The 27,733-nt window shown below is 39.9% G+C and overlaps 1 protein-coding gene across 2 annotated transcripts in view; it reads right to left on the bottom strand.

Moving 5' to 3' along the window:
* LRP6 (LDL receptor related protein 6) overlaps positions 1 to 27,733 on the bottom strand; it is a 127,033-nt gene that overhangs the window by 36,601 nt on the left and 62,699 nt on the right. For both annotated transcript variants that reach the window (XM_027709889.2, XM_039387102.1), the window contains exons 5-9: positions 26,944 to 27,075; positions 18,673 to 19,069; positions 17,983 to 18,154; positions 1,705 to 1,921; positions 104 to 393 (exon numbers count right to left, since the gene is read on the bottom strand). In XM_027709889.2, coding sequence (XP_027565690.1) covers positions 104 to 393; positions 1,705 to 1,921; positions 17,983 to 18,154; positions 18,673 to 19,069; positions 26,944 to 27,075 — 1,208 coding nt within the window. The remainder of the gene's footprint in view (positions 1 to 103; positions 394 to 1,704; positions 1,922 to 17,982; positions 18,155 to 18,672; positions 19,070 to 26,943; positions 27,076 to 27,733) is intronic.

Genomic DNA, 27,733 nt, shown 5'->3' with positions numbered 1-27,733 from the left:
TTTACATATCCCTTGAATTTTGTGAACTGCATTTATCAATCCATTCTAAAGTATTTCAAGAAGTTTGTAATAGCTGAATAGCCAATATGGAATAAATCTCTACCTTCAGTGAAATGTCAGTCCAGTAAATGCGATTGTCTGTCACATCAAAATCCAGAGCGGAAGCTTCCTTGACTCCAGTGAGCGGGATAGCAACGTTGTTGTTGTTGGTTTCTAGAGAGATTCGTCTGATATCTGCTCTCCGAGAAAACAGCAGGAAAGCTTCTGGGACGATGCAGGTCCTCATGTCATTGATGAGCTCCAAGCCGATGGGGCAGGCGCAGCGAAGGCCTTGTGGTCTGTACAGACACAGGTGGCTGCAGCCGCCGTTATCTTCCGCACATGGGTTTGTACCTAAGCATGCAGTAAAAGCAAAAGCAACCATTGCAAACCAACTTCAGGTGAAAGGTGAAGCTAGTCCTCACATGCATCAACAACACTATGAGTCTTTAAGTAAACATATAGTTTTTCTCCTTATATTCTCTGAATAAATTAATTTTTGTTCATTTCCTGTAATCCTTCAGACAGACGTTACTCTACTTGGCTAGAAAGCCAGGGCTTGTTTTCCTTACCCCATGAAACAAACCCAGCATTATGGAAAAGGATCTGGACTTCTACAGCTACTGAGAATTCCAGTTCACAGCACAAGCACTGAAGCATGTAAGCAAGTGTACGTTCTGCTGCTTTTTACAGTACACTGGTCCAGTTACATTCCTACAACCCAGGTGCATTCCTAGAGGTGAAAAATTTGCCCATCTATTTTCACATCCATTCAATGGTCTCTTCTCTCTAGGATGCAAGTGAAGCAGCTCTTTGCAATACTCACTTGTGTACCTGCACGTGCTGCAAATGCACCTACTAAGAGATGCTTGGCACTCACGAGTTCCATTAGCCAAACAGTTGGAAAGAGGGCCGCAATTAAAGCACATATACCTTGGGGCACCTTGATAATGTGGCAATAGCCATGTAAAGATATAGCTCAACTACATTTGACTACTTTCCTGCAGTACAATCCACACATGGCAGCAAGAAGCTGCAAGCCTTACCCACACAGCAGAATATTCAGGTAAGGTGATGAGTTCTGTGATGCTACAGTTACACTGCTACCAGTGTTTGGATAGCCTATGACAGCCAGTTTAAAGCTAGATCCTCCTTTTTTTACACCACATACACTGCAGGACAGGAAGTACTTCTAATTATTTTTAAAGATGATTTTCTAGTATTAATGTGAAAAGTACTTAACAGACTCAAAACAGCTCAGTCTTAGCTTTTGCACACTGGGAGCACATGCTCAGATTGCAAGATGAAAAGCTGCTACAGCTGCAGGTTCATAAATAGTTAGCTGTTACAAAAAGAAGATTCATTTTCCATGATCCTTCTTTTCTTCTTCTGGATCCAGGGCTGTTCAGACTTACAAGCTGTTCCGATTCCCTAAGAAGCAGAAAATTACCTGGTTTGGGGTGTGCCTGGTTGTTTTCCAGCTCGATATTCTTCCAAGTTAGAGAACTGAAGCACCTCACGCAAGACCTAACCCATCCCATCAAACTGCTGCCGGCAGTTATCATGCAATAGAACTGCGTTCTGTCCATTTCTAAAAATCTGCAGAATAGCACTGCTGAAATTTTCTATTTCATTTTCACTTGCCTCATTAGAATTTTTACTCACCAATTATCTGGCGAACATTTGTAGCTTTTAGGCCCATTAGATCAGGCAGTTGATCTATGATGATCTCTCTCTCTGCTGTGCGTTTATGCACGCGTTCGATGCTGCGTCTTTGCCAGTCTGTCCAATAAATGTAGTCTCCCAACAACGTGAATCCAAATATATGAGGCAGTTTGTCCTCCACCAGAACTCTTCTACCAGTTCCATCAGTATTCATGACCTATGCACATATACAAACACAAATTTATTAGGTATATAGAATAAATCTGCTGCTATTTGTCAGATTAATAAACTAGCTGCTCCACACTTAGATTTCAAATGAAGAAATAATTTCCTATCCATTATAATGCTATCAATGTTATACAGCATCGTAATAAAAAAAAGAGACTATATTAAGGGGCACTTACTCTAAAAGCCACAGAGGATCCCTTATTTATAAGGCTAGTCTCATAAGCAGATCATAATACGAAATTATGACACAACACTCCTTACATTTGCTTTAGGAACTATTATTATGTAGTAGTATTTACACTTGTTACACCTCTCTTTTACTTCTGACATGAGTTTTGGTTTAGTTTTAAATGGGAGACACTGTGTTTTACAGGAATGAAGATAAACTTACAAGGGTTAAGGAATTCTGGGTCAGCTTCTTGTATTCCACAGTCCCTCCCAAGTGAGCTTTGTCCAGGTTACAGAGAGCAATAAGAGGAAGCCCCACATAAATACTGGGAGTCAAACAGTCAAGACAATCTACAGAGTATATTTATATTCCCAAGTCTGAATAAGAAACCAGTCTTACATTCTTCAAAATTAAGTACATTAATTTTTTACTACAAGGAACAGTAATAGTCTGTAAATAATTGCATGCCTTTGATCAAGACACTTGAATTTACTGTGTCATTTTTCTCTACTGCTAAAAAGGAGTAATACCTAACTTCCTCAAAGAGGCACTGAAAGGATTAATTAAACATATGTATGCATCTTCAAGTGATCAAGTACCTTATGAATGCCAAATATTATTACAAAAAGTACCATACTGACATGAATGAAGAGTCCTGTGTTTTAAGAAAAGCTTAAAAATTATTCAGCATGGCAATTTTTCAGAAAAAATCTTCTGAAATATTCCTGCTTGTTTCAAATTTATAGCTTGAGCTTACAGCATGTATACCACCCTTCCAAAAACAGAAAAAAAACCCCCAACCAACCTTAATATAAAAACTTCCCAAAACAATATGATTCACAAAATTCAAGATAGCGTACTAATCCCTGAAACATTTAAACATCCTTCCCACTGCCCAAGGATTTCTAAGTAAAGAACTAGAAAAAGAATGATTTACTAAATCACTGTTTTCAAATCTCTCTGACTTGCCTGGTGGAATTGAGACAGCCACAAACAAGTGTGTATGACTTCCCTTTCTTCCCAGGGCTTAAACTCAAAGACTTGTGTAATGACAACCTTCAGGATCAATTGATTTAGAAAGTCAGACTAGATGGATGATAGTTTTCATCCAGAATAATTTCCTAGCTCACAAGAAGTGTAAAGGCCAGTTTGGAGCAACTTGTACCTTTTGCCTATCCAAGCACATACGAGAAGAGAAGAAATGAATAGAGAAGCAGAACTGAAACACACCTTTGCCAGCATACAGTATAACGTACACATTAATAAAATATTTATAAATTCTCTAAAAAAGTGGAAGAAATGCTATAATCTTCACAATAATTTAATTTCTCCTTAGAACTATTCCTTGTCAAACTTCCTGACATTATGGCACTTACTCTCAGTATATTTGAATGGGAATTGAATTTTTATGTGCACATTTCCTACAGAAAAATCAAAGGGGCTCTGTATACTTGCTGGTTTGTAGGAATAAGTTCCATATCTACTTAAAAAAAGCTCATAATTACTTTATGGCATTGGCTTACCAAAAATCTTCAGTCTAGCAGTGTATGTTTCTACAAATGCACATGTATCTCAAAAATAGACAACTCATCTGTGATGACTTGTTTCCCCCTCCCCTTTAGACTACAGAGATAAGCCATTTGTTTGCAACTAATTAATACATGGCAATTAGTGCTTGCTAAGCAGACTAAAAAGATACACAGAATGGAAGGATGTTGTAAAGTGAATCAACTAAAACCACATAGTAATAAGCAGTAAAACATCACCATCACAAAGCAGTATCTTTAGAAATTACATTTTTTGCCTAGTACTTATAAAAGAAAGAAAATCCTCTAATTAAGGGAGGGCTTAACTACTGGCAAAGAGAAGGTGTGGGGTGTGAGATGAACTTTCTTTGGCAAACATTAAAACAAGAGCTGTTTAAGTAAGCTTCCCCCTATACTGAAGAAAGTCAGGAAAAGAGAACGGAGGACTTAAGGATTAAGTATCTGCTTTTAATTAATTTTTGGGTTGACTCATACAGGCTATTTTGAAAGACACTTTTATGTCACCTACACAAAACATGCACCTATCTGAAAGTACCTACACATACCTGCCACCCTGCTCTCACTGCAATTTTACCTGAGCACATCTGTGAAATCTTACTTAATATAAACATCTGCCCATTAGCAGCCAGGTACCACCATATATATATATATATATATGTGTATATATATATATATATTATCTATATATATATATACACACACACACTCATATGTATACATATTTTTAATTTTTTTTCCATGGCACCATATTGTCTGCACGCACTTTGGCTGCATTTTAGGTGATTTGAATAGAATTTCAGCCATAGGCTACAGAATCAAGCAGTCTGGTATAAGTCAGAAGGAAAGTGGCAAGGGATGTAGGGATGATACATATAACAAAAACAAAGAAAAAAGAAACAATCACTAATTAACCAATTTCAAAGAATTCCAGCATCATCTTTTCGCATACTGAAATTCAGACAATAATCAAGTCCCAGCCAATACTTTATGCATTCCTTCCCCCATCTCCAGTTCCACATGGATCAGCTCATCACAGTGAAACCTGTCCAGAATCCCAAATACAAGAAACCTATCTTCAGCTGCTATGAGGCAGTGACTCCAGAGGTTTATGCTGCTTTTAACCACAATGTGGTGTGAGTTTCACATTCTGAGGCCATTATACTACAAACCACACTGAGAATGTAGGCTACTAGAGGAAACAGATGTGGTGCAACCATAAACACCACCTTTACTGAAAGAGCAAATAGTTCCATGAAAGAAAAGATAAAACAAAGCCCAAAAATTAAATGGCCTCAGAAAAAATACCAGATATCCTGCTTGTAGAATAAGGGCTTTGTTTATGCTAGAATAATAATGAATGCAAACCTATGACCTCAAGAAAATGCAGCTTATTCAAAGTAAATTAATTACTGCTAAAAATGTAGTCACATTTTTAAGATGCTGTACTTAATGATCAGCAGGAACAATAAAATAACAACTTTGAAGCAGTACTTCTAATTTAAAGTTACAGACTGGCATGCACAGAGACATATTCTAAGGGTCTTTCTTGCTATCATATACCCTGCATTCAATTCACTCCTGAATACCAGTAATCACTGTGATAAATAAGCTAATGCAGTAAATTCGCCTTTCTGATAATCTGGGATTATCAAAATGGTAGTTTAAACTCGTCATTTGACTGTTTTAAGTCTAGAGTTTCACCACTAATCTATCTCATTCATTAAAATCATGTTCAGCTCTGGTTAGAGGTTGTGCTAGAACCCTGGCAAAACTGTGCAGACAAGCAGTCCACTCAGGTCCAGTGGACCAAGGCCAATGGCAGCAGAGACTAAGCAAATGTACACTAGTTTATGTGCCCAGCACTGAGGAGATGCTAATCATATAAAGTGTCTGTCCCTACTGGGTTACTTAGATCAAACATAAGAGCCCTTCTACAAGGTGTCAGACAGCCTTCAGTATGGATGACTGAGGTCAAGGTGACAGAGTGCAAACCATTCACATTAACCTTTCATATAAACTTTTCAAATGAACTCATAAGCAGAGTTTAATTTTCAATATAGAGCCACAGAATCATAGACCAGCCCAGGTTGGAAGGTACCTCGAAAGATCATGTGCTCCAATTTTTTGTGGGAAAGGAGCCTAGATGAGATTATCCTGTCCAGTCATAACTTGACAACTTCCAGTGATCAGGACTCAATCACATCCTTCAGTAAAATATTTCTGTCTTACATTAAGACGAAATCTTCCTCAGTGCAACTTGTACCAGTTGCTCCTGTCCTCTCCATGTGGCTCCATGTGTTGGGAGAGCCTCCATCCTCCTTGAGTACTGGAAAAATGTCCAGAGCCTTCTCTTCTCCAGGGAGAAAAGGCCAAACCCCTTCTGTCTTTACTCACGGGATATGTTCTCCTATGATCATCATTGTGGCCTTCCTTTAGGCCCTCTCCAGTCTCTCTGCATCTTTTTTGAACTGTAGGGACCAGAGTTCTAGGTATGGCCTGACAAGCATTGAGTAAAGTGGGATGATCATGTCCTCACCTCTGCTAGCAATCCCTGTGGACACAGCTCAGGATCTGATTTGCCTTCATTGCTGCAGCAGCATGCTGGATTTATGTACACTCCACCAGGACCTGCAGGTCCCTTTCAGCAAGGTTCCTTCCCAGCCACACAGTTCCTAGCCTGTTTTGGGCTCTTAGTTTATGTCATACCACATGTAGGACCTTGCACTTATCTCTTTTTTGCCCTTGGGAAATCTGTGTTGGCTACCTGCTTCATTTGGCTTGCAAGTCTCTAGGAGAACTCTTTCCAGGGACTGGAGTAAGACTAATGGGCCTGTAGTTTCCTGGGTCCTCTTTTGGATGTAGTTATAAATAATAAGGGAGCAGGTTAAGTATCAAGTTCTTTCTCAGAATAATGGGAGCAAAGGAAGTCAACACACAATGAAAATTTATAAACACCACCTGGTAACAGTATCTTCAAAAAATGAAAGATTACTGGAAGTCCCCAGCTAACACTACAAGATGTTGCCAGAACTTCATTTATTTCACAGACACACACATCAGCAAAAAAAACCCCCAAAAATCCAAAACAAACAACTTCTTCCAGTAAAATCCACAAACTCATCTAATTTCAGATACAAACATCTTACAATAAATTAATAGTAACTTGAACCTCAGCTCTGATTTTTAAAATCAACAGCCAATTTTTGGACAAATAACAGATACCTTAGCTGCTATTGGTTCCTGAACTTCAGCATCTTTACTAGCACCAGCTTAGTGATCCTCAGAGAGGTCAGAAGACCTCACTTAATATACAGGACCTCAACTACCCTGCTCAAATACTGCTGCCATCACTGCACCAGCCCTACAAAATTTCTATCAGCCTTTAGATTTGGCAATCATCTCCTCAGGCTGACTCACAGGAATGATGCAATTGTAGCATTTATGTTTCTTCTGAAAGGATAAGGAATTAGCCTTCTGACCCTGTGGCAATGCTTTGCATGTCATGTGTTCCACAAGCGCACACTAGCTTGTTGTTTCCTTGGTATATGTTGAAATATACTCTTAGATATACAGTTACAATTTACTTTACAGCATGCACAAAACTCCAAACGTTTGGCACAAACTTCTGTGAAGGAAACATCACAGAAAAAAAGGTAAATTCTTCCTGAGCAGACCTTAAATTCTAAAGTCATTCTAATGACAAGTTGGGTTTCTTCCCATAGTTTAAGAACAGCAAAAAATCATAATTATCACCTTCACAATTTTTACATGGGTCATGCTAACGCACCATAGGAATAAATACAAATAAAAACAGAGGTAAAAAAGTGAATTTCTCACAAGCTTGATCATTAAACACTGCTCTGCTTAAGATGATTGCAGAGAAGCATCACTGTCGAACAGCTGTGAAATACTGAATTCAATACAAATAGCCTGATATTCCAATATACAATGGGAAAAGATACTGAGCAAGGCTTGCATTATACCTGAAATAATCTAGGAATACTCACAGTTTAGGCTTAGTTCCTTCAGCCCTGATTATCCAACGGTAAATACTTACACATGCTATTTGATGCAACAAATAATGACTCAGTTCATGGCACTGCTAATCAGGGATATGACTGTTCATTGTCTATCTAAATATACACGAATCTTATTTTACCAAAAAAGTGAAAACCAACACTACACTCATTAAATTTATTTGGTTAAGGAAAAAAAAAGAAAACTGGGGCAGCATTTCTCCTAAAAATAAAAGACAGCCAGAATGCCTTCTAATCATTATATTAGCATTTTTTCAAACTGGGTTTGAGAATGATAAATTTTCAACTTGCTTCTTTAAGCAACATAAACAAAACAGAATGGAATGCTTTTACTGTCACAAATGCAGCAATATCATATGATTAACACGTCTAAATTTCCAGTTTTATTAGTCTTCCACTCTAAAAATTTAGAGTCTTGATCAACTATACTCTCTTTAAGTGAGCAACTGAAACTTCCAACTCAGTTTGAGGAAATTATTCTGTCACTGTCATTAACTTACTGTTAACAGCATTTTCCCACAATTCTAAAATTTTATGAAATGTTTTAGATATTAAATGGGAAGTCATCTCTTCATTGCAGTGAAATCCTGAGTAATCAGCAGAAGGAAACCCCTGGAACCCTTTCTATTTGCTTCAAAAAGCAAATGCCTCCAGCCAACTCTACAATTTCCTACTGTTAATTGTTTTATAACAGCCATTAACAATTTCTAATTTAACAGTTCCCCAGCACCCTCAATTTCCTTTTGAGCTCTAACAATTTTTCCAAAGAATTCAAAATATATTTTTTCTGAGCATGGATAATATTCCTAACAGGACTGCAGTGAAGATAAATATGTAAGAACAGAATAGAGATTAACTTCATAAATACCCTATCATGCTACAGACACTGTTAAACGCTCATTTCTTTAACAGCAGGACAACTTTCCTAGCTCACTGATCAATCAATGTCAACAGAAATGTTTTCTCAGCGATGGAATTTAATTTTAGAAACAATTGGTTCAGTTTTTAATGAAATTACTTAAGTCAGGTAAGGGGACAAATAGGCAGGAAAAGGATTTTAGAACCATTGTGACAACCACATATGACGTCTCCTAGGCAATCTCATGCTTTACAAAAAAACCCTTGCATTTGTAAAGAACAGGCTAAGAAAAAAAATGAGCCAAATGAATGAACAAGATAAGAAGAGAGATTTTTCAGGGGGGAAAAAGAAGCTACTCTGAGAAGATTCAGTGGTAAAACAAGTGAATAAAAATGCTTTGCTATGAAGGGGTAACAAAGGAAATAGTAACTGCATTTTGCAACTTATTATTTAGCAAACTAAGACCTATGAGCAACCACACACAATGCTTTGCAGAAAGCAAAAAACACTAGCCAAGACCAATCTGAATCCTCACAGTGGGTTTGGGGGATAGTTTTACAAGACTGAGTTTGCTAAAACAACTCCTAATGCTCTTGCATATGGGTAAAAGCCTCTGTTCTCTTCTTCTTTCCCAAGGTACTTTTTTTCAGGACCTTGCCCCAGAAACTTATTTTTAAGTTGTTTTCCAGACTCCTTTGTAAGCAATCATAAATGATTTTTTTGTAGAAGGAAAAAATGTGCAAAGTTTTCTGGCATTTTAGCAAGCCCAAGTGGTTCAGGGAACAGTCCAATGAGAGACTCGGCCAGCGCAAAGTGGCGAAAATGTTATGAAATACTTTTCAGCTTTGGTGGCAGTAAGCATTTAAGTTAATTCAACTGCTCCCATTCACTAAATCACTTCAATGCTGACAGTCTCTGCATGTCCAAGAGCTTGGTTTTCCACCTCTTTTCACAGACCCTTTGCCACGTTACAAGATGATGTATAGTACCAGAAAAGATATCCAGGTTAAGACCACAAAATCTATGAGGCCTTGAAAATAGCATACAGGCCTACATACCAGGTCCAGGCCTACATACCAGGTCCAAAGCCCCCTACTCAGTGCAGATGGTCAAATGCTTCTGACAGATAAAACCTCCATTCTGAATCATTGGTCTGAACACTTTCAGACTCTCTTCAGTACTAGCCGTGTAGTTCAGGACTCAATAATTCAATCCATCCCACAACAACCAGTAAAGAATGATTTGGATATTGCCCCCACTTTGGGAGAAACCCTTAAGGCCATACAGCAGGTGAAAATTGGCAAGGCAGCTGGGGTTGATGGAATTCCACCTGAAATCTGGAAACATGGGGGCCTTGCTCTCCATGCTAAATTTCACGAGTTTGTGGTGTGCTGTTGGGAACTAGGCAAACTCCCATCAGACCTTCGTGATGCAGTCATCATCACTTTGTATAAGAAGAAAGGAGTTAAATCAGACTGTTCAAATTACCGTGGTATTACTCTGCTCTCCATTGCTGGCAAAATCCTGGCAAGAATACTTTTGAACAGACTAATACCTGCTATAGCAGAAGGAATTCTACCTGAAAGCCAGGTTGGTTTCAGAGCCAACAGGAGTACCACAGACATGGTATTTGTTCTCAGACAACTGCAAGAGAAGTGTAGGGAACAGAATAAAGGTCTCTATGTAACCTTTGTCGACCTCACCAAGGCTTTTGATACTGTGAGCAGAAAAGGTCTGTGGCAGATTTTGGAACGTTAAGGTTGTCCCCCCAAGTTCCTTAAAATTATCATCTCACTTCATGAGGATCAGCACGGCCAAGTCAGATATGGTGATGCACTTTCTGAGCCCTTTCTAATAACCAGTGGTGTGAAACAAGGCTGTGTTCTTGCACCAACCCAATTCACAATCTTTTTCAGCAGGATGCTCCAAAGGGCCACGGCAGACCTCGAGGATCAGGATGGTATCTACATTCGATATCGTACTGATGGAAGCCTTTTCAACCTAAGGTGACTGAAGGCCCACACTAAGACCTTAAATCATCTTGTCCAGGAGCTGCTTTATGCTGATGATGCCGCCCTTGTCGCCCACACAGAAGCAGCTCTGCAGCGTTTAACATCCTGCTTTGCAGATGCTGCTGAGCTCTTTGGGCTGGAAGTCGGCTTGAAGAAGACAGAAGTTTTCTATCAACCAGCACCTCAGGAAGTCTTCCATCATCCCCATATCACCATTGGCCAATCAGAGCTCAAATCAGTTCAGCAGTTTAATTACCTAGGCAGCCTCATCTCCTCGGATGGTGAGATTGATGGAGAGATAGACAACAGGTTAGCAAAGGCATATAGTGCTTTTGGAAAACTCCACAAAAGAGTATGGCGTAATAAACACTTGAAGAAAAGCACCAAGATCAGTGTTTACAGAGCCATTGTGCTGTCTACTCTTTTATATGGTTCCGAATCATGGGTCATCTACCGCCACCACCTGCATCTCTTAGAACGCTTCCATCAACGCTGCCTCCGTACAATCCTTAACATCCACTGGTCAGATTATGTGACCAATATGTCTGTTCTAGAACGAGTAGCTGTCACAAGTATAGAGGCCATGCTGATGAGAACACAGCTGCGCTGGGCAGGGCACGTCTCCAGGATGAAGGACCACCGTCTCCCTAAGATCCTGCTTTATGGTGAACTTGCCACTGGCTGCCGCAAGAGAGGAGCCCCAAAGAGAAGATACAAGGACTCCCTGAAACAACATCTCAGCCTCAGCCATATTGATCACCATAACTGGTCTACTCTGGCCTCCAATCGGGAGGCCTGGAGACACACCATCTATAACGCTGCTGCTTCCTTTGAGAAAGCACACAGGATCACTCTCGAGGAGAAAAGACAACGCAGAAAGAACCGTGTCTTGCAGAATTTACCACCTAAGGAGTCCTTCTGCTGTGCCTTTTGCAATCGGACATGTCTATCTCATATTGGCCTTATTAGCCACCAGCGTGCCTGTAACAAATGTGGATAGAGCCTTTCCCAAATCTTTGTTCGCGAAGCCTAGCCATGATGATGATGATGATCAAGAGCTAGGAATTCAATGGTTTCTGCTTCTCAATTTTCAAACCTCTGCTTCAGGTAGGGTGGTTGGGCTAGGATGAGTAACCAGGCTTACAAGTCATCAGCATTTCACAGTACAAAGACTTGTGCTATGAGACAAAAATTCTCAGTCATAAAAGAAATGGTGAATTTATTTTTGCTTAAAAAAGCAAAATCTCCTTATTAGGGTAGCAGTAAAATTGAGGGAGTTGTCACTGGAGGAAAATGTAGTCCTGCAACTTCAGGACTGAAATATGAATAAGAATGTTTTCTAGATGCCAAACTATTAGCTCCTAGTTCAAAGGCAAAAAGGTCCTCTCTGTTCAAGATTTTAGTGCTCTAAAAAGTCTTAGCAGCATCTGCTTTCTGTTGTTCAGCAAGGCTGGGTTCTGAAGACTTTTGTGTACTTAAGCTGAAAAACAGCAGGATGTAATACTTTCCATATTAATCATGAGGATTAGAGACAGTGATTCCAGGCACAGCTACTAGATTTGGGAATGCACAAATACTTCAAGTTAGAGCTGCACTCAAAAATCTCTAGATAATGGTTGGATACCTGTAGGAGGCCTTTCTTTACACTAGCCACTAGTAGGTGTTAGTGAGTGTCATTTCTGGCTCTAAAAATGAAGAAGAGAAAAGAGGATGAATAAAGAAAAACGAAGCAAAACTGAAAAACTGAGAAATCAGCCATATCATCATGATTTACTCTTAATGTACACAGCAACACATGCTTGCAGCCATTTAATTGCTTTATTAATATGAGCTTTGCTTACCATTTAAAATTCAACATATGCCTTAAAACAGGTAGCGTATGTGCAAAGACAACAAATATTCACTTGAACAGGAAAACGTAAGACCTCAACTGAGTAGATCATACATTTTTAACCTCACAGCACGGCAGGAAAAAGCTTTAAACCTGTAGCAAGTCAATAAGAAATCTTCCCTACTGGTAAGCACAATAGCAGCCATCCATTTCAATAGAAGTTTATCAGCAGTGAAACCTGACCAAGATAAATGAGGAAGCTGTTGAGCCACAGCCTGCTTCTGCCTGCTGCAGGCTGCCAGATAAAACGGGAACAAAAGCTCCCTGCTGTACCCCCTGCCAGTCTCCATTAACCCCTGCTGATGCTTTATTATCATCTGGGGGCTCCAGAACAGCATAACATTAATCAGTGGGTAAAAAAAAAAATAATAAAAAAATAAAAAATAAATAATAAATGCTCATTATGTAGCAGTAATGAACCAGAAACACAGCCTGTAAGAAACATGCAGTTTGGTAGCACTGCGATGAATTCCACAGGCAAGGGAAAAAAAAAAGAAAAAAGCATGAAGTACGTAAAATCATGAAAAACTACTTAAGGGCAGGAGAGGCAAGTACAAATGTGATCATCCTGCTTTTACCCCCCTTGCCAAATATACACAAATACCTAAAGCAAAACAGGGACCATGTCACAAGTATCTTTCTTTCTTGCACCTATGCCAGTGTCCTTTCTCCAAATGTAAGTTTAAAACATTTAGGGAAGGCCAAAGCATCTTCTACCCTTACCTCTGGGACTACCCTGGTGTGTCCATTAATAATTGTCCCCAGCTTGTGAAGGGAACAGGGGAGGATGACTTTCCCCCTCTCTTTCTCCCTCAGGCCTGTTACAACAGCTTTTGAGGATTTTGAATGTCCCTTGGACATTAAGGAAAGCATGTTTTTGGTGCTAGGTGAACCAGGTCTCCTCAGTGCATTCCACACCATGTTTAGAGTTACAAAAGAGATTTTTAGGAGGGTCTTTCAGAGACCTGCCCCAAGGGTGGATAGCCTTGCATGGCATAGAATGTGGCAGGACATGGGTCAGTATTTGGAGGACTTCTTTCCTCCAATGGTTTTAAGTTCACCCCTGAACAACTACAGGACCCTGTTCAAGTGACAAAATATGTGAAAGAAAAATGCTGTGGCAGCTACAGAGAGGCACAAAGTTATGCATTGTGCTGAGTCCTGGCTACTATTTACCAGACACTGCTTGATACTAAACACACGCTCAGAAGGAGGAGGAAAGCAGACCTGTGTCTGCCACAGGCACTGCGACCACTCCAACTGCAGCTGAACAACTGTGCCAATAGCAGTTGCCCCTATACAGAAGAAGAGATCCAAGACAAAATCAGTTTGCTTAGTGAGGGATGAAGAAGAAGTAGGGCCCTCAGAACAAGAGGAACAGGCAGGGTCAGAAAATCACCCAATCCCTGTCCCTGGCGGAGCTGCGGGATACGCAAAAGGATTTCAGCTGCCGCTCAGGTGAGCCCCTGGTGACCTGGCTGCTCCAGTGCTCGGGTATCATGGCCCACAATATGGAACTAGATGGCAGTGAAGCCAAGTGACTGGAATCCCTGTCCTGGGATGGGAAGAGCATTGGGAAGAGGACAGAAACACTCAGCCTCTGGAGGCAACTCCTGTCAAGCACAAGGTAAAGGTATTCTCTCAAGGATGACCTAGTAGTGTGCCCAAGCAGGTGGAATGCCATGGAGAAAGATATCGTTCCTGAGAGAATTAGCTGTGCTGGAGGTAATCTAGAGGGATTCAAATAACCAACCCTGTAGATCCAGATGAGGTCCAGTGTACACAATCCACGTGGTGGAAGTTTGTACAGAGCACACCATCATTGTATGCCAACTCATTGGCACTGATGTCAACGAAAGAAGGAGAACAAGCAGTGCTTCAGGGGGAAATGTCCCACGCCCTGTCAGGATGGACCACAGCCTCTGCTATTGGGAACAAGCCTGCTCGAGAGAGAGGGTACACACCACAAGATAACCTGCGGCTTTGCCTGCATGACACAGAGAGAACAAGAGGAAGTGGGAAGGGAAACCCACCTCTGCCCCAGCAGTTGAGAGGAAGAACAACCACTGCAGGAAATTCTTCAAGGATAAATGCTGCTCCAGTTTCCAGTGGGCAAGTCCTCAGACAGAATAGGAGAGCTCACGTTACTTCAGATCCTCTTGAAGGGACCTCCAGGTCATATTTAAAAGAAGTGAGCAACAAGTACTATGACCAGGACTAAAGGGGCCCTGTCTCCAGCCAGGTAAAGGGACAATTGGATCTATTGGACTGTGTGGATCCCATGGCACATCAGACCCTCAAAAGTATAAGGCTTTAGTTGACACCAGAGCACAATGTACCTTTATGCCATTGAGATATGCAGGGGCAGAACCCACCTCTTTTTCTGGGATAACGGGGATCCCAACAGCTGATTCTACTGGAAGCTGAAGTGAGCCTGACCAGGAACAAATGGCAAAGACATCCCATTGTGAGTGGCCCAGAGGCCCCATGCATCCTTGGCACAGATTACCTAAGGAGAGGGTATTTCAAGGACCCAAAAGGGCATTGTTGGGCTGTTGGGATATCTGCTTGGAGACAGGAAATTGGACAGCTGAATATCTTGCCTGGTCTCTCAGAGGACCCTTCTGCTGTGGGACTGCTGAGAGTCGTTGAGCAACAGGTACCGCAGCAGAGCATCATCAGCAATCCTGCACCAGCCGGGACTCTGTGACCCCCATCCATGAGACCATTCATGACCTGGATGGCCAGGGAGAGGTCAGCAAGACTCGCTCACACTTTAACAGTCCTATGTGGCCAATGTCTAAGTCCAATGGAGAGTGGAGAGTGACAGTAGTCTGTCCATGGCCTGAACAAAGTCACACCACCACTGAGTGCCACTGGAACTCAGGATGAACTGGAGTCCAAGGCAGCAAAGTGGTGCCACCATGGACATTGCTCATGTGTTTTTCTCCATTCCTTTAGCAGCAGAGTGCTGCTGCTTTCACCTGGAGGGGTGTCCAGTACACCTGGAACCGATTGCCCAGGGGTGGAAACACAGCCCCATTATTTGCCACGGATTGATCCAGACTGCACTGGAAAAGGGTGAGGCTCCAGAAGACTTGCAATACATTGATGACATTATTGTGTGGGACAACATAGCAGAGAGAGTTTTTGAAAAGGGGGAGAAGGTAATCCAAGTCCTCCTGAAGGCTGGTTTTGCCATTAAGGAAAGTAAGGTCAAGGGACCTGCCCAGGAAACTCAGTTTTGAGGAGTAAAATGGAAAGACGAACATAATCAGATTCCAATGGATGTGGTCAACAAAATAGCAGCTACATCCCCACCAACCAGGAAGAAGGAAGCACAGGCTTTCCTAGGCACTCTGTTTTTTTGGAGGATGTATATTCCAGAGTACAGTCAGACTGTAAACTCTATTATATGATCCAGAAGAAGAATGATTTTAAGTCGGGTCCTGAACAACAATAGGCTCTTGAACAAACTAAGCAGTAGCAATTCTATTTGCCAGTAAGCTGCAGTGGAATTCCCTTTCACAGACTTACCCAGTCTTCCCAGTAACACATGTAAGCTTTTAACACCTATAACCATTTCCACAACTTACCATATGTTTGAAGAACCATCTGCTTTTGTTTGTTCTGCACCCATCACCTCACATTAGTTACAAGGGCCAATTTCTTCTGTCATAAAAGGTGTGTATGTGGAAATGTTGGTCGCCTTATACATAATTTTATAGATCTCTGTCACCTATATCTAAATGAACACCTTCTGCAATTAAAAAAAAAACATACCCACATCCTCAAACAAAACTAAAATCCAAAATACCAAAGAAAAACTGTGGGAGAATTTCTTCTCTGTTGCTTTAAAGGTTTCAGCCAGACTGTTTGAAGATTGACTGTACGTTGATAAGAGTTAACAAATGTTAACATTTTATAAAAAGCAGTAGAAGTAATATCATAACTCTAACACTTGGAGACCCTTAGGAAGAAAAAACACAAGTAATTTTGAAACCTTAGGATGATAAATCTTCTCTGATGCTCTGCATAGATGTCACATGACAACCTGGAACAGACTCATTCTGCTGGCTTACACTGATTGAAGAACAATGAAATGGAAATTGTCCCAAAAGACTTTGTGCCAAATCAAATATCTTCTGTCCTGCCACAGACGTGGTAATGTTGGCATAAATATTCTATGATGTGTTCTAGCCACTTTGACAGAAATGCAGCAGTGAGCTCATGCCTGATCTAGATGAAAATTTCTACACAAACTGATCCAGCATTAAATAGAACCATTATTAATGAATAAGGAATCTCAATGTCTTGGCAAGCATGACAGCAAAGAATGCCTAACCTTCCTTTTGCAAAATACATTCAAGTCCAAGAAAGTATAAGGGTTGAAGTGCTCAATCTGTTATAAATAAATCTCTAAGCATAGCTAAGACTATTTTTCCCCTCTTTTTGCAGAGCTGCTGTAATGTTAGGTGAATTACAGACAATAAATCTTGCTTTCAGGACAAAGAAAACTCTGCTCCCTGAGGCTTTCCCAAGGACTTCTTCAAAGCAACTCACCTTGCAGGACTGGAGTTACTTTGGCTCTGAAGAAGAACAAACAATTATGTGACCTTTCAGCACATGACTATGACTTCACCTTGACTGATTTGCAGTTATAAATAACTAAAAGCAATTTTGTAAGGCCAGAAAAGATATTGTGCCTAATATAAGTGCTAAAAATTATTTGCAATAGTAAAGAATCAATAAGGAAAGCTATAATTCATCAAAAGAAAGACAAATATACCAGGACTTAGCAAAGGTAGCTGGTGTTACTATGCGCTAGGCAGTAGTCAAGTTTTCTGCTTCTCTTGGGAGCTTTTGACAGTAAACTGATGCAATACTAAACAACACTATTTTCTCAAAGACTGACAGATAACAAATGTCAGATTTGTTCCAATAATGTTACACAACAAAATAAATGCAAGATTTTCAATGTGGGAGAGAAGAAAAAGTGCCTTTTTTTTTAATTGCGAGTTTCAACAGGACACGTCAGAAAGAAAGGGAAATCTATCCCCTTGCTGAAACTCTAATAAACCACGTGAGAAGCAAAGTATAGAGGATTTCAGTGAGTACAAGTAACTATATGTGAAATGAGATTTATTTCTTTAAAGTATGTTTTAGTAGCATCTAAGCTGAGCAGCACAAAGAATGAAAGATGATTTTTTTTTAACCTAAAAACATTAAACCCATTCAAAAGCTTTTTCCCCTGATGACCTAAGAATTGACTTATTTAACAAATCCTTCTCACACATGCTTACAAAGAGAGCTCTACTACATGGATGTAATTTCCATTTTACACACATTAAAATGAGGAAAAAATAGTGAGTAACTTGCCCAGAGACAGAGAAGAAATGGAGGTGTTTCTTAAAACAAAACTCAACCACTATCCCACTGCCCATTCAGGTTAGATCAGAATATGAACACCTAGAAGAGTAGAGTAACTACATTCTGTAACTTCATGGAATCAGAAATGCAAATACAACCACAAACCTCTATTTTGTCTGTTTTGGCATCTCCCCAGTACATTTTGCTTTCTGCATAATCCAGTGCCAGTCCATTTGGCCAGCCAAGGGAGGTATTCACCAGCACAATTCTGTCTGAGCCATCTAATGCTGACCTTTCGATCTTTGGGATTTCTCCCCAGTCAGTCCAGTACATGTACCTGCAAAGGAAACAAAATCTTAAGAACTCTTATTAATCCAAACTTTCAATATTCACATAGCTTCTTCTGGACTACTCTTCCCCAAACCCACATACCATGCAGAAAATTACATTTCTAAAATAAATATATTTCTTTACCTAGGTAAGGATGCCCAAACCATTCAGAAAGAACTGGCATGTACGCACACTGTCCCTTTAAGCAAAACTCCTATATCAGTCTGCTCAGCAAGACAACATAATCAGTGCTATTATCTACAACAAACAAGCAGATCCACACAGTCCCCAAAAAATATTTTTAAAAAGAATAGTACATAAAGACACATAAGATGACTACCCAGGTGGTCAAAATAGAGCAGCAGTCCTTGTACCTCAGACCTTTTTAACTTTCAAAGAATCACAGTATTTTCATTTTGAAGGCTCAGAAGTTTATCACTGCATCCCATTATCTACATACAAGTAGACAGAGTATCTTCTTCGCACGACTAATATTTTAGAAAATGCTCACAAACAGTTCCTCACCCAGCCATGGGATCCAGCACAATAGCTCTGGGTTCTTCCAGGTCTTCTGATATCAAGATTTTTCTCATGGTCCCATTGAGTCTTGTAACTTCAATACGATCTGTGCCGGTGTCCGTCCAATACAGATTTCGGGCAACCCAGTCCACAGCGATGCCATCGGGATGTGCAATCTGTGCTGTAACAACAAACTGACTGCCCGACCCATCGATAAACGAGCGGCGGATGGCCCTGACTTCATCATCCGTCCAATAGATGTATCCTTCCAGAGGATCAAAGTCAATGGCAATGGCATGACGGATGTCCTCCAGTGGCAAAACGATGTCTGTAAAATCTGGGGTGTCTAAGGAAATTCGTCTCAGATCTGTCCGGCGGGCTAAAAGCAGCAGTGCAGTGGCACCTGCGTGAACAAGACAAACACAACCATCTCACAAACGCTGTGCAGTAATCCTGTAAATAGCAAACCTGATTCTGTGCCACTTGGAACAAGCTAGACTGGCTACCTTGATTTCACAGGACCTAAACAAACTGCTGGGCACCAGCAGAGAACACCACTCAAAGGCTTCAAATGTGAGGTTATTCTTCTGCAGAACAAGTCAGGCATGTTTATAGAGAAAATTCAGTGGTCATGTCCTTGTCCAGAATTTATCATGTTGAACATGTTTTCTATCCACATCATTCCCTCCAAAGATACTGAAATAGATAAGCAGTGACGATGCTGCTGTTTTATGCAAATCAACAGATAGCCTGCAACCTCCTAAATGAAAAATCAATTATATAAATAATTTACTTACTGTTTGCTGTTGTTGGTTAAGGGACAATCTTGACAAACAAGCTGCATGTTTCAACAATGCCTTAGAAGTGGAAAAATTGTAACACAGAACACCGCAAGTAAATCACTTTTGAGAAACTCTTATTAGAGCAATCAGATTTGGGAACAGACAACTGTCCAATGACTATGCAGAGCAGGTGGGCTATCAACTTCTTCCACATTTGTTGAGAACAAGCTTATTGAAGACATTAAGATAAATAACAGTGTCTTATAAAGTAATTTTGAGCTGGCTTTTGAGTCAAAAGTCAGAATCAATAAATAACTAAGATCAGCTTGCACTGCAGAAAATGTTTTCACATAGGCAACACAGAATGTTTAATGGTACTCAATGACACTTACTGTCTAATCTAATTAACTTTTATTTTCTATTCTGCCACTAGATTTCAATGTAATGAAGGATAAACACCACCACACCCCATTCCAATTAAAACAGGCTTATCAGTTTGGAGTCTTAAGGAGATAAGAGCAGATCAGGCCCCAGGGAAGCCTGAGCTAGGGTGAAAAATGCAGGCATAATTGCAGGGAAAGTGTGGTGCAATGGCTCTCCTTAAAGAGAGGAAAGGGTTTGGCAGGGACTGATGGGGGGTGTGTAGAGAGGTAAAGGTTTAGGAAAATAAATGCGTGAACTTGCAGTGAAAATGAGTAATCATCAAGCCACATTCTGTCCATGTCTCGATCTTGATCTTAAAGAGGTATAAATATGGCCTAGAAGACTGAAAGAGCAATAACCGAAGTAAGTAGGTTGGTGATGAAAGAAGAATTTTGGTGTCTGATGCCAAATTTATTATTTAAAAAGACAGTAATTGATGTTGGTGCTAGTTGAAACCTCACTGCATGCCAAGCTTTGGAGAGATGCCAAAGCAGCCATTGCTTCATTTACAGCAAGTTTATTGTGTTAAAAACATCTAAGACACTTTCACAGTGCTGCAAGAAACAGCACCTTTCAACAACTGAAGTTCAAAATATTATTACAAGTGTTTCTGATTAGTGGTCCAGCATGGATTAAGATCAGTTTTGGGATCTTCTGTTCTAAAACTCCTTGTGTTCAGAAATATATGTACATACTACTCAATTGTTCTTCTAGTGAATAACTCTAATGAATTAATTAATCAGGAAGGGGGAACCTGTAATTACATGTCTATGTATCCTCCAAAATACTGTAAAGCATGTGACATAGAAAATGGAAAACAGGCATGCTAGTAAGGTTTTTTTATAATTACAGAAGCGACTAATTTTGACCCAGTAGTCTATATGTACATCTGTATTTTTTGCTACTAGAGTATAACAAACAATTCAGCATCAAGATTCAAGCATACAGATTCATTATGGTCATATAAAGTATTAGTACATAAATAACCCTAACAATTTTGGTTCAAGTAAGGAACAAACCCCTAGTACTTTTTCTTACCAATCTCATGGTCATTTATCCAAGTTACATTTTAAACAAAACAATGACAATCATAGTAAAAACCCCAAACAATAATAACTTTTTTGCATTATCAAGTAAAACTAAGGTTGAGCAAATGCACTAACCTCAGAGTTTGAAACAGTTAAAAAGTCATACATTGTCTACCATATACAGAAAAAATGTAAGGCATAATTTAAAAAAAATTTATGTGCTCTAGCTGAATTTGACAATCATTTTAAAGAACCAATGCCAGGCCTCCCGAAAGACTCAGCTGAGTATAACCATTCCCTTTCTGAAACTCACCCTTAAAATTGACCAATTGACCTTCCCATTCTTCTCAAAGACAACCCATTTCAACAGCTTCAGCATCCTGCTTTCAGGCTGCAACTGTTGTTTAAGTCAAATAACCCACTGTGTTTAAGCTTTAATTCAGCACTGGGAAATGACTGGCTTTCAGCTAACCCATGTTGCACTCTGGAACCCCAAGCTAAGAATTTCATGGTCTTTATCTGGGGGCTTGGCTAGCATTCCAATCCCTCGATCAAACACCACCCCTCACCCCTCCAATCAAGCAACAAAAAGTTTAAAGCTTACTTTAGAGCTATTACCCAACCATTTGCAAATGAACAGCTCAGCTGCTTTGTTAGATCAACAGTCATTCTGTTCAGAGGAAAGAAACCTAGCAGCAGAGAAGCATCTCACCTCAAGGCAGGCTGAGGCAAAGATCATTCTGTATACCTTGAGGCTTGTCCTGACAGTAGCAAAAATAACAAATGCAAGAGCTGGGCCTATATATGGACTGATCCAATTATCACCCTGATAGCAGTCAAGGAAAAACATCCAACAAAACAGGTGGTCTCGAAATTGTGGCAAACACCAGCTGTGCCAAATTTACCCAGCTAGGCATTGATCACCCACCATTTAGTGAGAACACTGCTGAAGGTACTCAAGGTTGCCAGGACGTAACAAAATCAATCAATTTCGTTCATTTATATCCCAAAGACCAGTTATGAAGGAAAAGCTAAGATGACAGCACGATCTCCAGACTTCTTGACTCTTGCCTCTCTAAGAAAAATCAAGCCTCTAATGATGAGCACAATGGAGAATAGAGAATCACATTTCAAAAAAAGAATAAAAGGGTAGAAAAAAACAACACAGGTTGCATGCCAGCATCTTTTTTTTTTTTTCCCAATTTACCAGCACTTATTAGAAGAACTGGAAAGAACCACAAACATATAAAACACCTCAAACCTTAACTGGTGCAAGTCAAAAGGTGCATGGAGGCTGCAACCAGAACTCTGACCTCAGCACACATACGCAGACATGAGGCAGTTTTCCCTCAGAACACCTCAAATCGAACATAGAAGGATGAAGTGACCGAGCCAAACACACAGGAGACTTGGAGCAGAGTTCAATGCCCATGATGCCCTCTTCTCTCTTAACTACTGGCAATCTCTACTGCACCCAACACAAGCAGGCCTGCAGACACAAGGGCATCTCCAATACAGTGTTGGGTTTAAAGGCACAGACCACCAGGTATGCCAAGGTCTGTGCTCACAGCCTTCAAACTACAGTGCCCAAAGTTCCCATGCACACACCTGCAGGCAGAGTAAGCAAGAAAAATAAGGCTGTCCTATATCTAAAGTCAGGTCCCTCTGTGTGGATTTCCCACACAGTCTTACAACCCCACAAATTCCAAAACTGTTCAAATCGGGGACTAAGTTCAAGATCTTTTTAGCAGTGCCTAAAATCACAGGATATGCAAGATAGTTAGTAATTTTTCGAAAATCAAGTCACTTATTTGTCTAAATACTCCAGACCCTTAGTTTTGAGAGCTTTAGCCTACTTTTACTAAGCACTTTGAAAGCTGGGATTACAAGCTCACAGATGGTACATTACATTAGTCCTGGAACTACTACTTTCCTCAAAAATTCACTATTAAAATTCTAAATAATTTAAATCTATGTGCTAGCTGAAGTCAAGGGAAGGGGGAGAAAAGGGGAAGCATGCAGATACATGCAATGGCATAGTTTAAAGTCCAATGCCCTTCTAATCTTTTATAATTAATTACTTTTCCTTAATGATATACAGACCTCAGTCATTTGTAAGTTACTGAACTTTAAAACATCAGTGGTTGCTGAGGTTGCTGAGCTACACAGACACATGCTCAGGAATTCGTACATAAGGAGTGCTAGACACAAGACATGTATAATGCATTCTCTGTATCTGAGAAATCAAGATTATTTATACATCCCAAACAGAATTACTTCACATTTGGACCAAAACATTTAATTCCCAAATGTCTTTCCCCGGTTGTAAAGTCACTATTGTGAAAGAGTACCTGATACAACAATACAAACAAGTTTTTTTCATCTAGACAAGCTCAGCCACAGAACTACAAAGGCAAAAGAACATGCATCTGAAACTAATCCCATTTTTTCTTTCCTTCAAAAGAAATGAAAGAATGAGGGTGTGAAATTCACGTCTTCATCTGTGCAGTTGAATCAGGATTCTGGCTATTCCGGACAAAGCAAATTACTCATTGGGCAACCCTAAATTGCAAAAGGAAGTGCAAAATTCTGGTTATTGCCTCCAGGCCTACAAGCAAAATAGGATATGAGCATCCTTTGTCAAAATAAAGACCTTTTTTCCTGGAAGAAAACAGAATGGCCAAAGCAAGGCTGAAAGCTAAGTCTGAAGCAGTGCTTTTTCTTCATGAGGAAACTCACACCTTCTTGCTCAGCTGAAGTCACCATCAGTTTTTTCAGTACAAACCACGTATTTGTATTGGCAGTAGCAAATTCAAGACACAGGTAAATTCCTTAGAGGCAAAGACAGAAGCGGAGCACATGGACGGAGAGATCTTTAAGCACAAATAAGATGTAACTCCAATGACAAACTAATTTTTGTAAGAAAATTTAGGTTTGTTTTACAACTATCAAAAGACCATTTATATGTAGCACTGCCAAACTCAGAACAGCAGTGCACATAATACTGAAAAAGAGAAATCCCAGTATGTTCTGCTGAACGACAACAGATTACCAAGAATATGACAAGAGGAGGTAAAAATTCCCTGGCAGAAGTGCCTGGGTGCTCAGAAAGGACTCTTCACTTCGGACATTACTGATTGAGGAATATCTGGACATGAAAAAACTTACTCTGCCTCATTTTTCTTTGAGGTACAGGGATTTATAAACTTTCACCTTGGCAATGGGGGATCTAAAACCATGCTACAAGCCCACATCTCAGTCACTTAATTGTTTTGATTTTATTATGATTTATTAGAAAAATAGGTAATTTTATTCTAAGCTATCATCCTTTCCTGAAACACTATGGAAAATTGTTTCAAAATTGGGGCGTCAGTGTGTGTGTGTGTTTGTACGTGTTATTGTATTCAAAGATCTTGCAAGAAATAGTAAAACTCCTCTAAGGTGCAATATAAAAAAAACCTACAAACCCCAGAGAAACTAACACTGTGAGAAAGGCAAGGGAGGAAAAGATTTCCTATAAACCAAGATTATTCAAAAACGCTAGGTTGTCATGGAAACTGCTCAGGGAGGTCAGCCAGCCTCACCTTTGGCTGTCAGGATCATCTGTCAATGCCAAAGCACTGCAAATACCACAAACACACACGCAAAATTCACCCGTCGAAATCTTTCCAGTCCAGGCCAGTACTCTCAACAACGCAGCATAAATTAAGTTCTCTCCTCAAAAGGGCTCATTTCATCATGAAACAATTCAGTTTAGGAACCAGTCTGATTTTCGTCTACTGCTAGAAGACAAAAACTCATCATCATTTTTCACCTTTCTTCACTTACAAGTCACCAGTCCCTCCTTCCCCCATAGTCATGTACATGTCCTAATTGCAAACAGAGATTTAAGCACTCAGTGTTTCAGCATTTCAGCCTAATAGCTATATACTAAAACTATCCAAGGTAAAAATGTTCAGTTCTCAGCAACAGTTATAAATTCTGAGACACAAGAAATGCCCAAAAAAGTGAATTGATGCTTCTGAATATCTCTGCATGAGAAGTTGAAGTCCTTTTAATAAGGTTTTGAGGGGGTTTTTAATACCATTCCTCTACTTATCATTGGTAATTTACTTTGATACACTACAAAGGTGCCATTCAGCTCTTAGCACAGGCTAGTTAACCTGTCTAGCAGGTTACCTCCATGAGGACATAGGGCCGAACTTGAGCAGCGAAACAGGCACTTCTGTGATACAATGACCTGTTCCTTGGAACACAGCACGTGGGGAGCAAAAAAGATACAGCCCCTCTTGCCTGAAGTCCCCATCCCTTTTCCTACCAGCACAGTCAAAGGGAAGGAATTACTTTCTCTTGATCTCTCCAGGGCTTGTTCCAACTTTTGTCCTTAGTCCTTCAGCCTCTGTTACTTTTCTGTTCTAGTTACGCTTGGCAAGTGACCAAACTTTCGTAGAATCATAGAACATCCTGAGTTGGAAGGGACCCCTCAGGATCATCAAGTCCAACTCCTGGCCCTGCACAGGACACCCCAAGAAACATACCATGTGCTTGAGAGCGTTGTCCAAACACTCCTTGAGCTCTTGCAGCCTTGGGGACCCTGACCACTGCCCTGGGGAGCCTTCACCACTCCCCATCCCCCACATGGACTTTCTGTGCAGCTCTGCTTTTGCAAACATGTCTGTATTAAGTAACAACTGCTTTGTTGTTATCAGCTGCCACAAAGGAGTTTATCTGTGCATATAGAGTTGTGGTGGGGGGAAACAGTTTTCCCCCCATTTTGAGTCTCGTGTGGTTGTCTGGAAAAAACCTTCTCACATTGAGTTGAGATGTGGAAGGGGGTTTGAAGATAGGGAATTAAATTTTTAGGGATCTCAAACCATGACACAAGTATTTTCAAAAAAGCACATGGATCCATGTCAAATTATGACTACTTATGACCAACCCGGAGCAGTATTATTAAAGCTTGTTCCTTATACCAATAGAAAAGAAAACATTTTGCTTGCGTATTGGTAAATTCTTACAAACAATCCTGCCAGGCTAAACTGGGAGCTGTTTTTCACACAAAAGTAGCAATTTATTTTAACAAGGTCCACACAGACATTCAAATAATCAGCAGAGAGCATGAAATAGCATGAAATTAAAGAAAACGCTGAACAGTAGCTGACAAACCTACAAGAATTTTTAAAATATAAAACTCCAATAAAAAAATTATTTCTGTATACATTTAATTTAGGCTATTTACACTAAGTTCTGCTGCATCATTTCTTCCTCCATTTACCTTTGTCATAGAGAGGGGATCTGCATAAAAGACGGTTAATTATGAGCTACCTAATTATCTCCCAGTGTTAATTTTGATTGTTAATGTACTACAGCAATCACAGCACATCACAAGACCTATACTTAAAAAATGTAACAATTTGAAGTCACATACAGTAGTTCACAATGAGACACTAAAAGCAGTTTTGGATGAGTGCTTGCAGCTGTAAATCTTGATCACATCTTGAGTTTTAAGGTTGAAACACTTTCAACACCCCTAAAAACATGGCATTACTTTCACTTCTTCTCTACAAATGTAGGTGTCTAACTTTATGTATACGAATTGAAAAGAGATTCCAGGTGTATGTGTGTATAATACATAGATATCAGATTTTATAAAAAACATTTTAAAAGGGTTTGTTGTGCAACCCTATTAGCCAAATACTAATTCATGATCAATAACATCAGAAACATTTTAGAGGCAACAGAAGAGGTACATATCTTTTTCTCTAAGAAAAAGGAACAACAGAGCCCCCAAAAAACTTGCAAGGAGTTAGTACAGAGAGAGAACTGCACCTTAAATTTTGTAACTGGTGGTAACCTGCCCTTCGGCCATGAGTATCTTTCCGTCTTTAAATGTAGAGGGCTTTTATCTGTACTGCAAAAGCCTGCATGATTTCAGAATTTGCCACCCCTAACGTGCATTTATATCGTGAAGCTGGAAAGAATCCCTTTCCCTCCAAAAGCTACTTTGTGCTTAATCTAAAGAATTTTTTAAAAACAAAGCCTACCATCTTTGCAGGTCTTTCCATTTTCGAGAAGTTTCACACCAGTGGGACATGCACACTGATAAGAGGGCTTGGTAGGAGACATCAAACACAAGTGGGAGCAGCCACCATTATTAATTCCACATGGGTTTGTAGCTGTTAAACATAAATCACACAGATTAATGCTTCTGATAACGAATGACCTCATCTCATGTGTTAAGACACACATGGCATTTGGCATTTGAGTGGTAGAATCGGTGGCAGCAACACAGACTAAAGGAGGAAATGATAAACACAGAACAAGGAAAAATTACTTCCAAGTGTTGAGTAGTGGGGTATTTATGGTACCAAAATGCACAGATGTTGAATGTTTCCTTTCTTGGGAAAGTAGCACTTAGCTCTAAACAAGAACCTTGTTTCAGCTCTGCTCTTCTCATTTTTACAAACTATTCAGCATACTGGTGCTGAATATGGGTTGTATACATAAAAACAAAACGCAAACACAGTAAATTAACACAATGGTTAAGACACTGGTTATTACACAGAGCTAGTCCTGCTTAATATCATCTGCCAAATTAACACTACTTTCCACTCAGGAACTATTACTTCAAAAAAATAGAAATACCATGTTGCCTGAAGTTATGGCACAGAAAACAAAAAGGAATATGACAACAGGATAAATGTGTCAGGCAGAAAAAAAAGTAAGAGATGGTGTTTTTTCCTTGCACTTAAAAACGCCCAAAAAACAATGTAGAGAATATCTGGTTTCTCTTTGGAGTCTTTTGCAATCTCTGCATTGGAAAAATTGTATCAT

This window comes from Pipra filicauda, unplaced genomic scaffold (assembly GCF_003945595.2).
Source record: "Pipra filicauda isolate LSUMZ 115617 unplaced genomic scaffold, ASM394559v2 scaffold530_size479538_pilon, whole genome shotgun sequence".
Classification (NCBI taxonomy): Eukaryota; Metazoa; Chordata; class Aves; order Passeriformes; family Pipridae; genus Pipra; species Pipra filicauda.
Note: the sequence above shows the minus strand (reverse complement) of the source record. Positions and strands in the feature narration are given on the sequence as shown.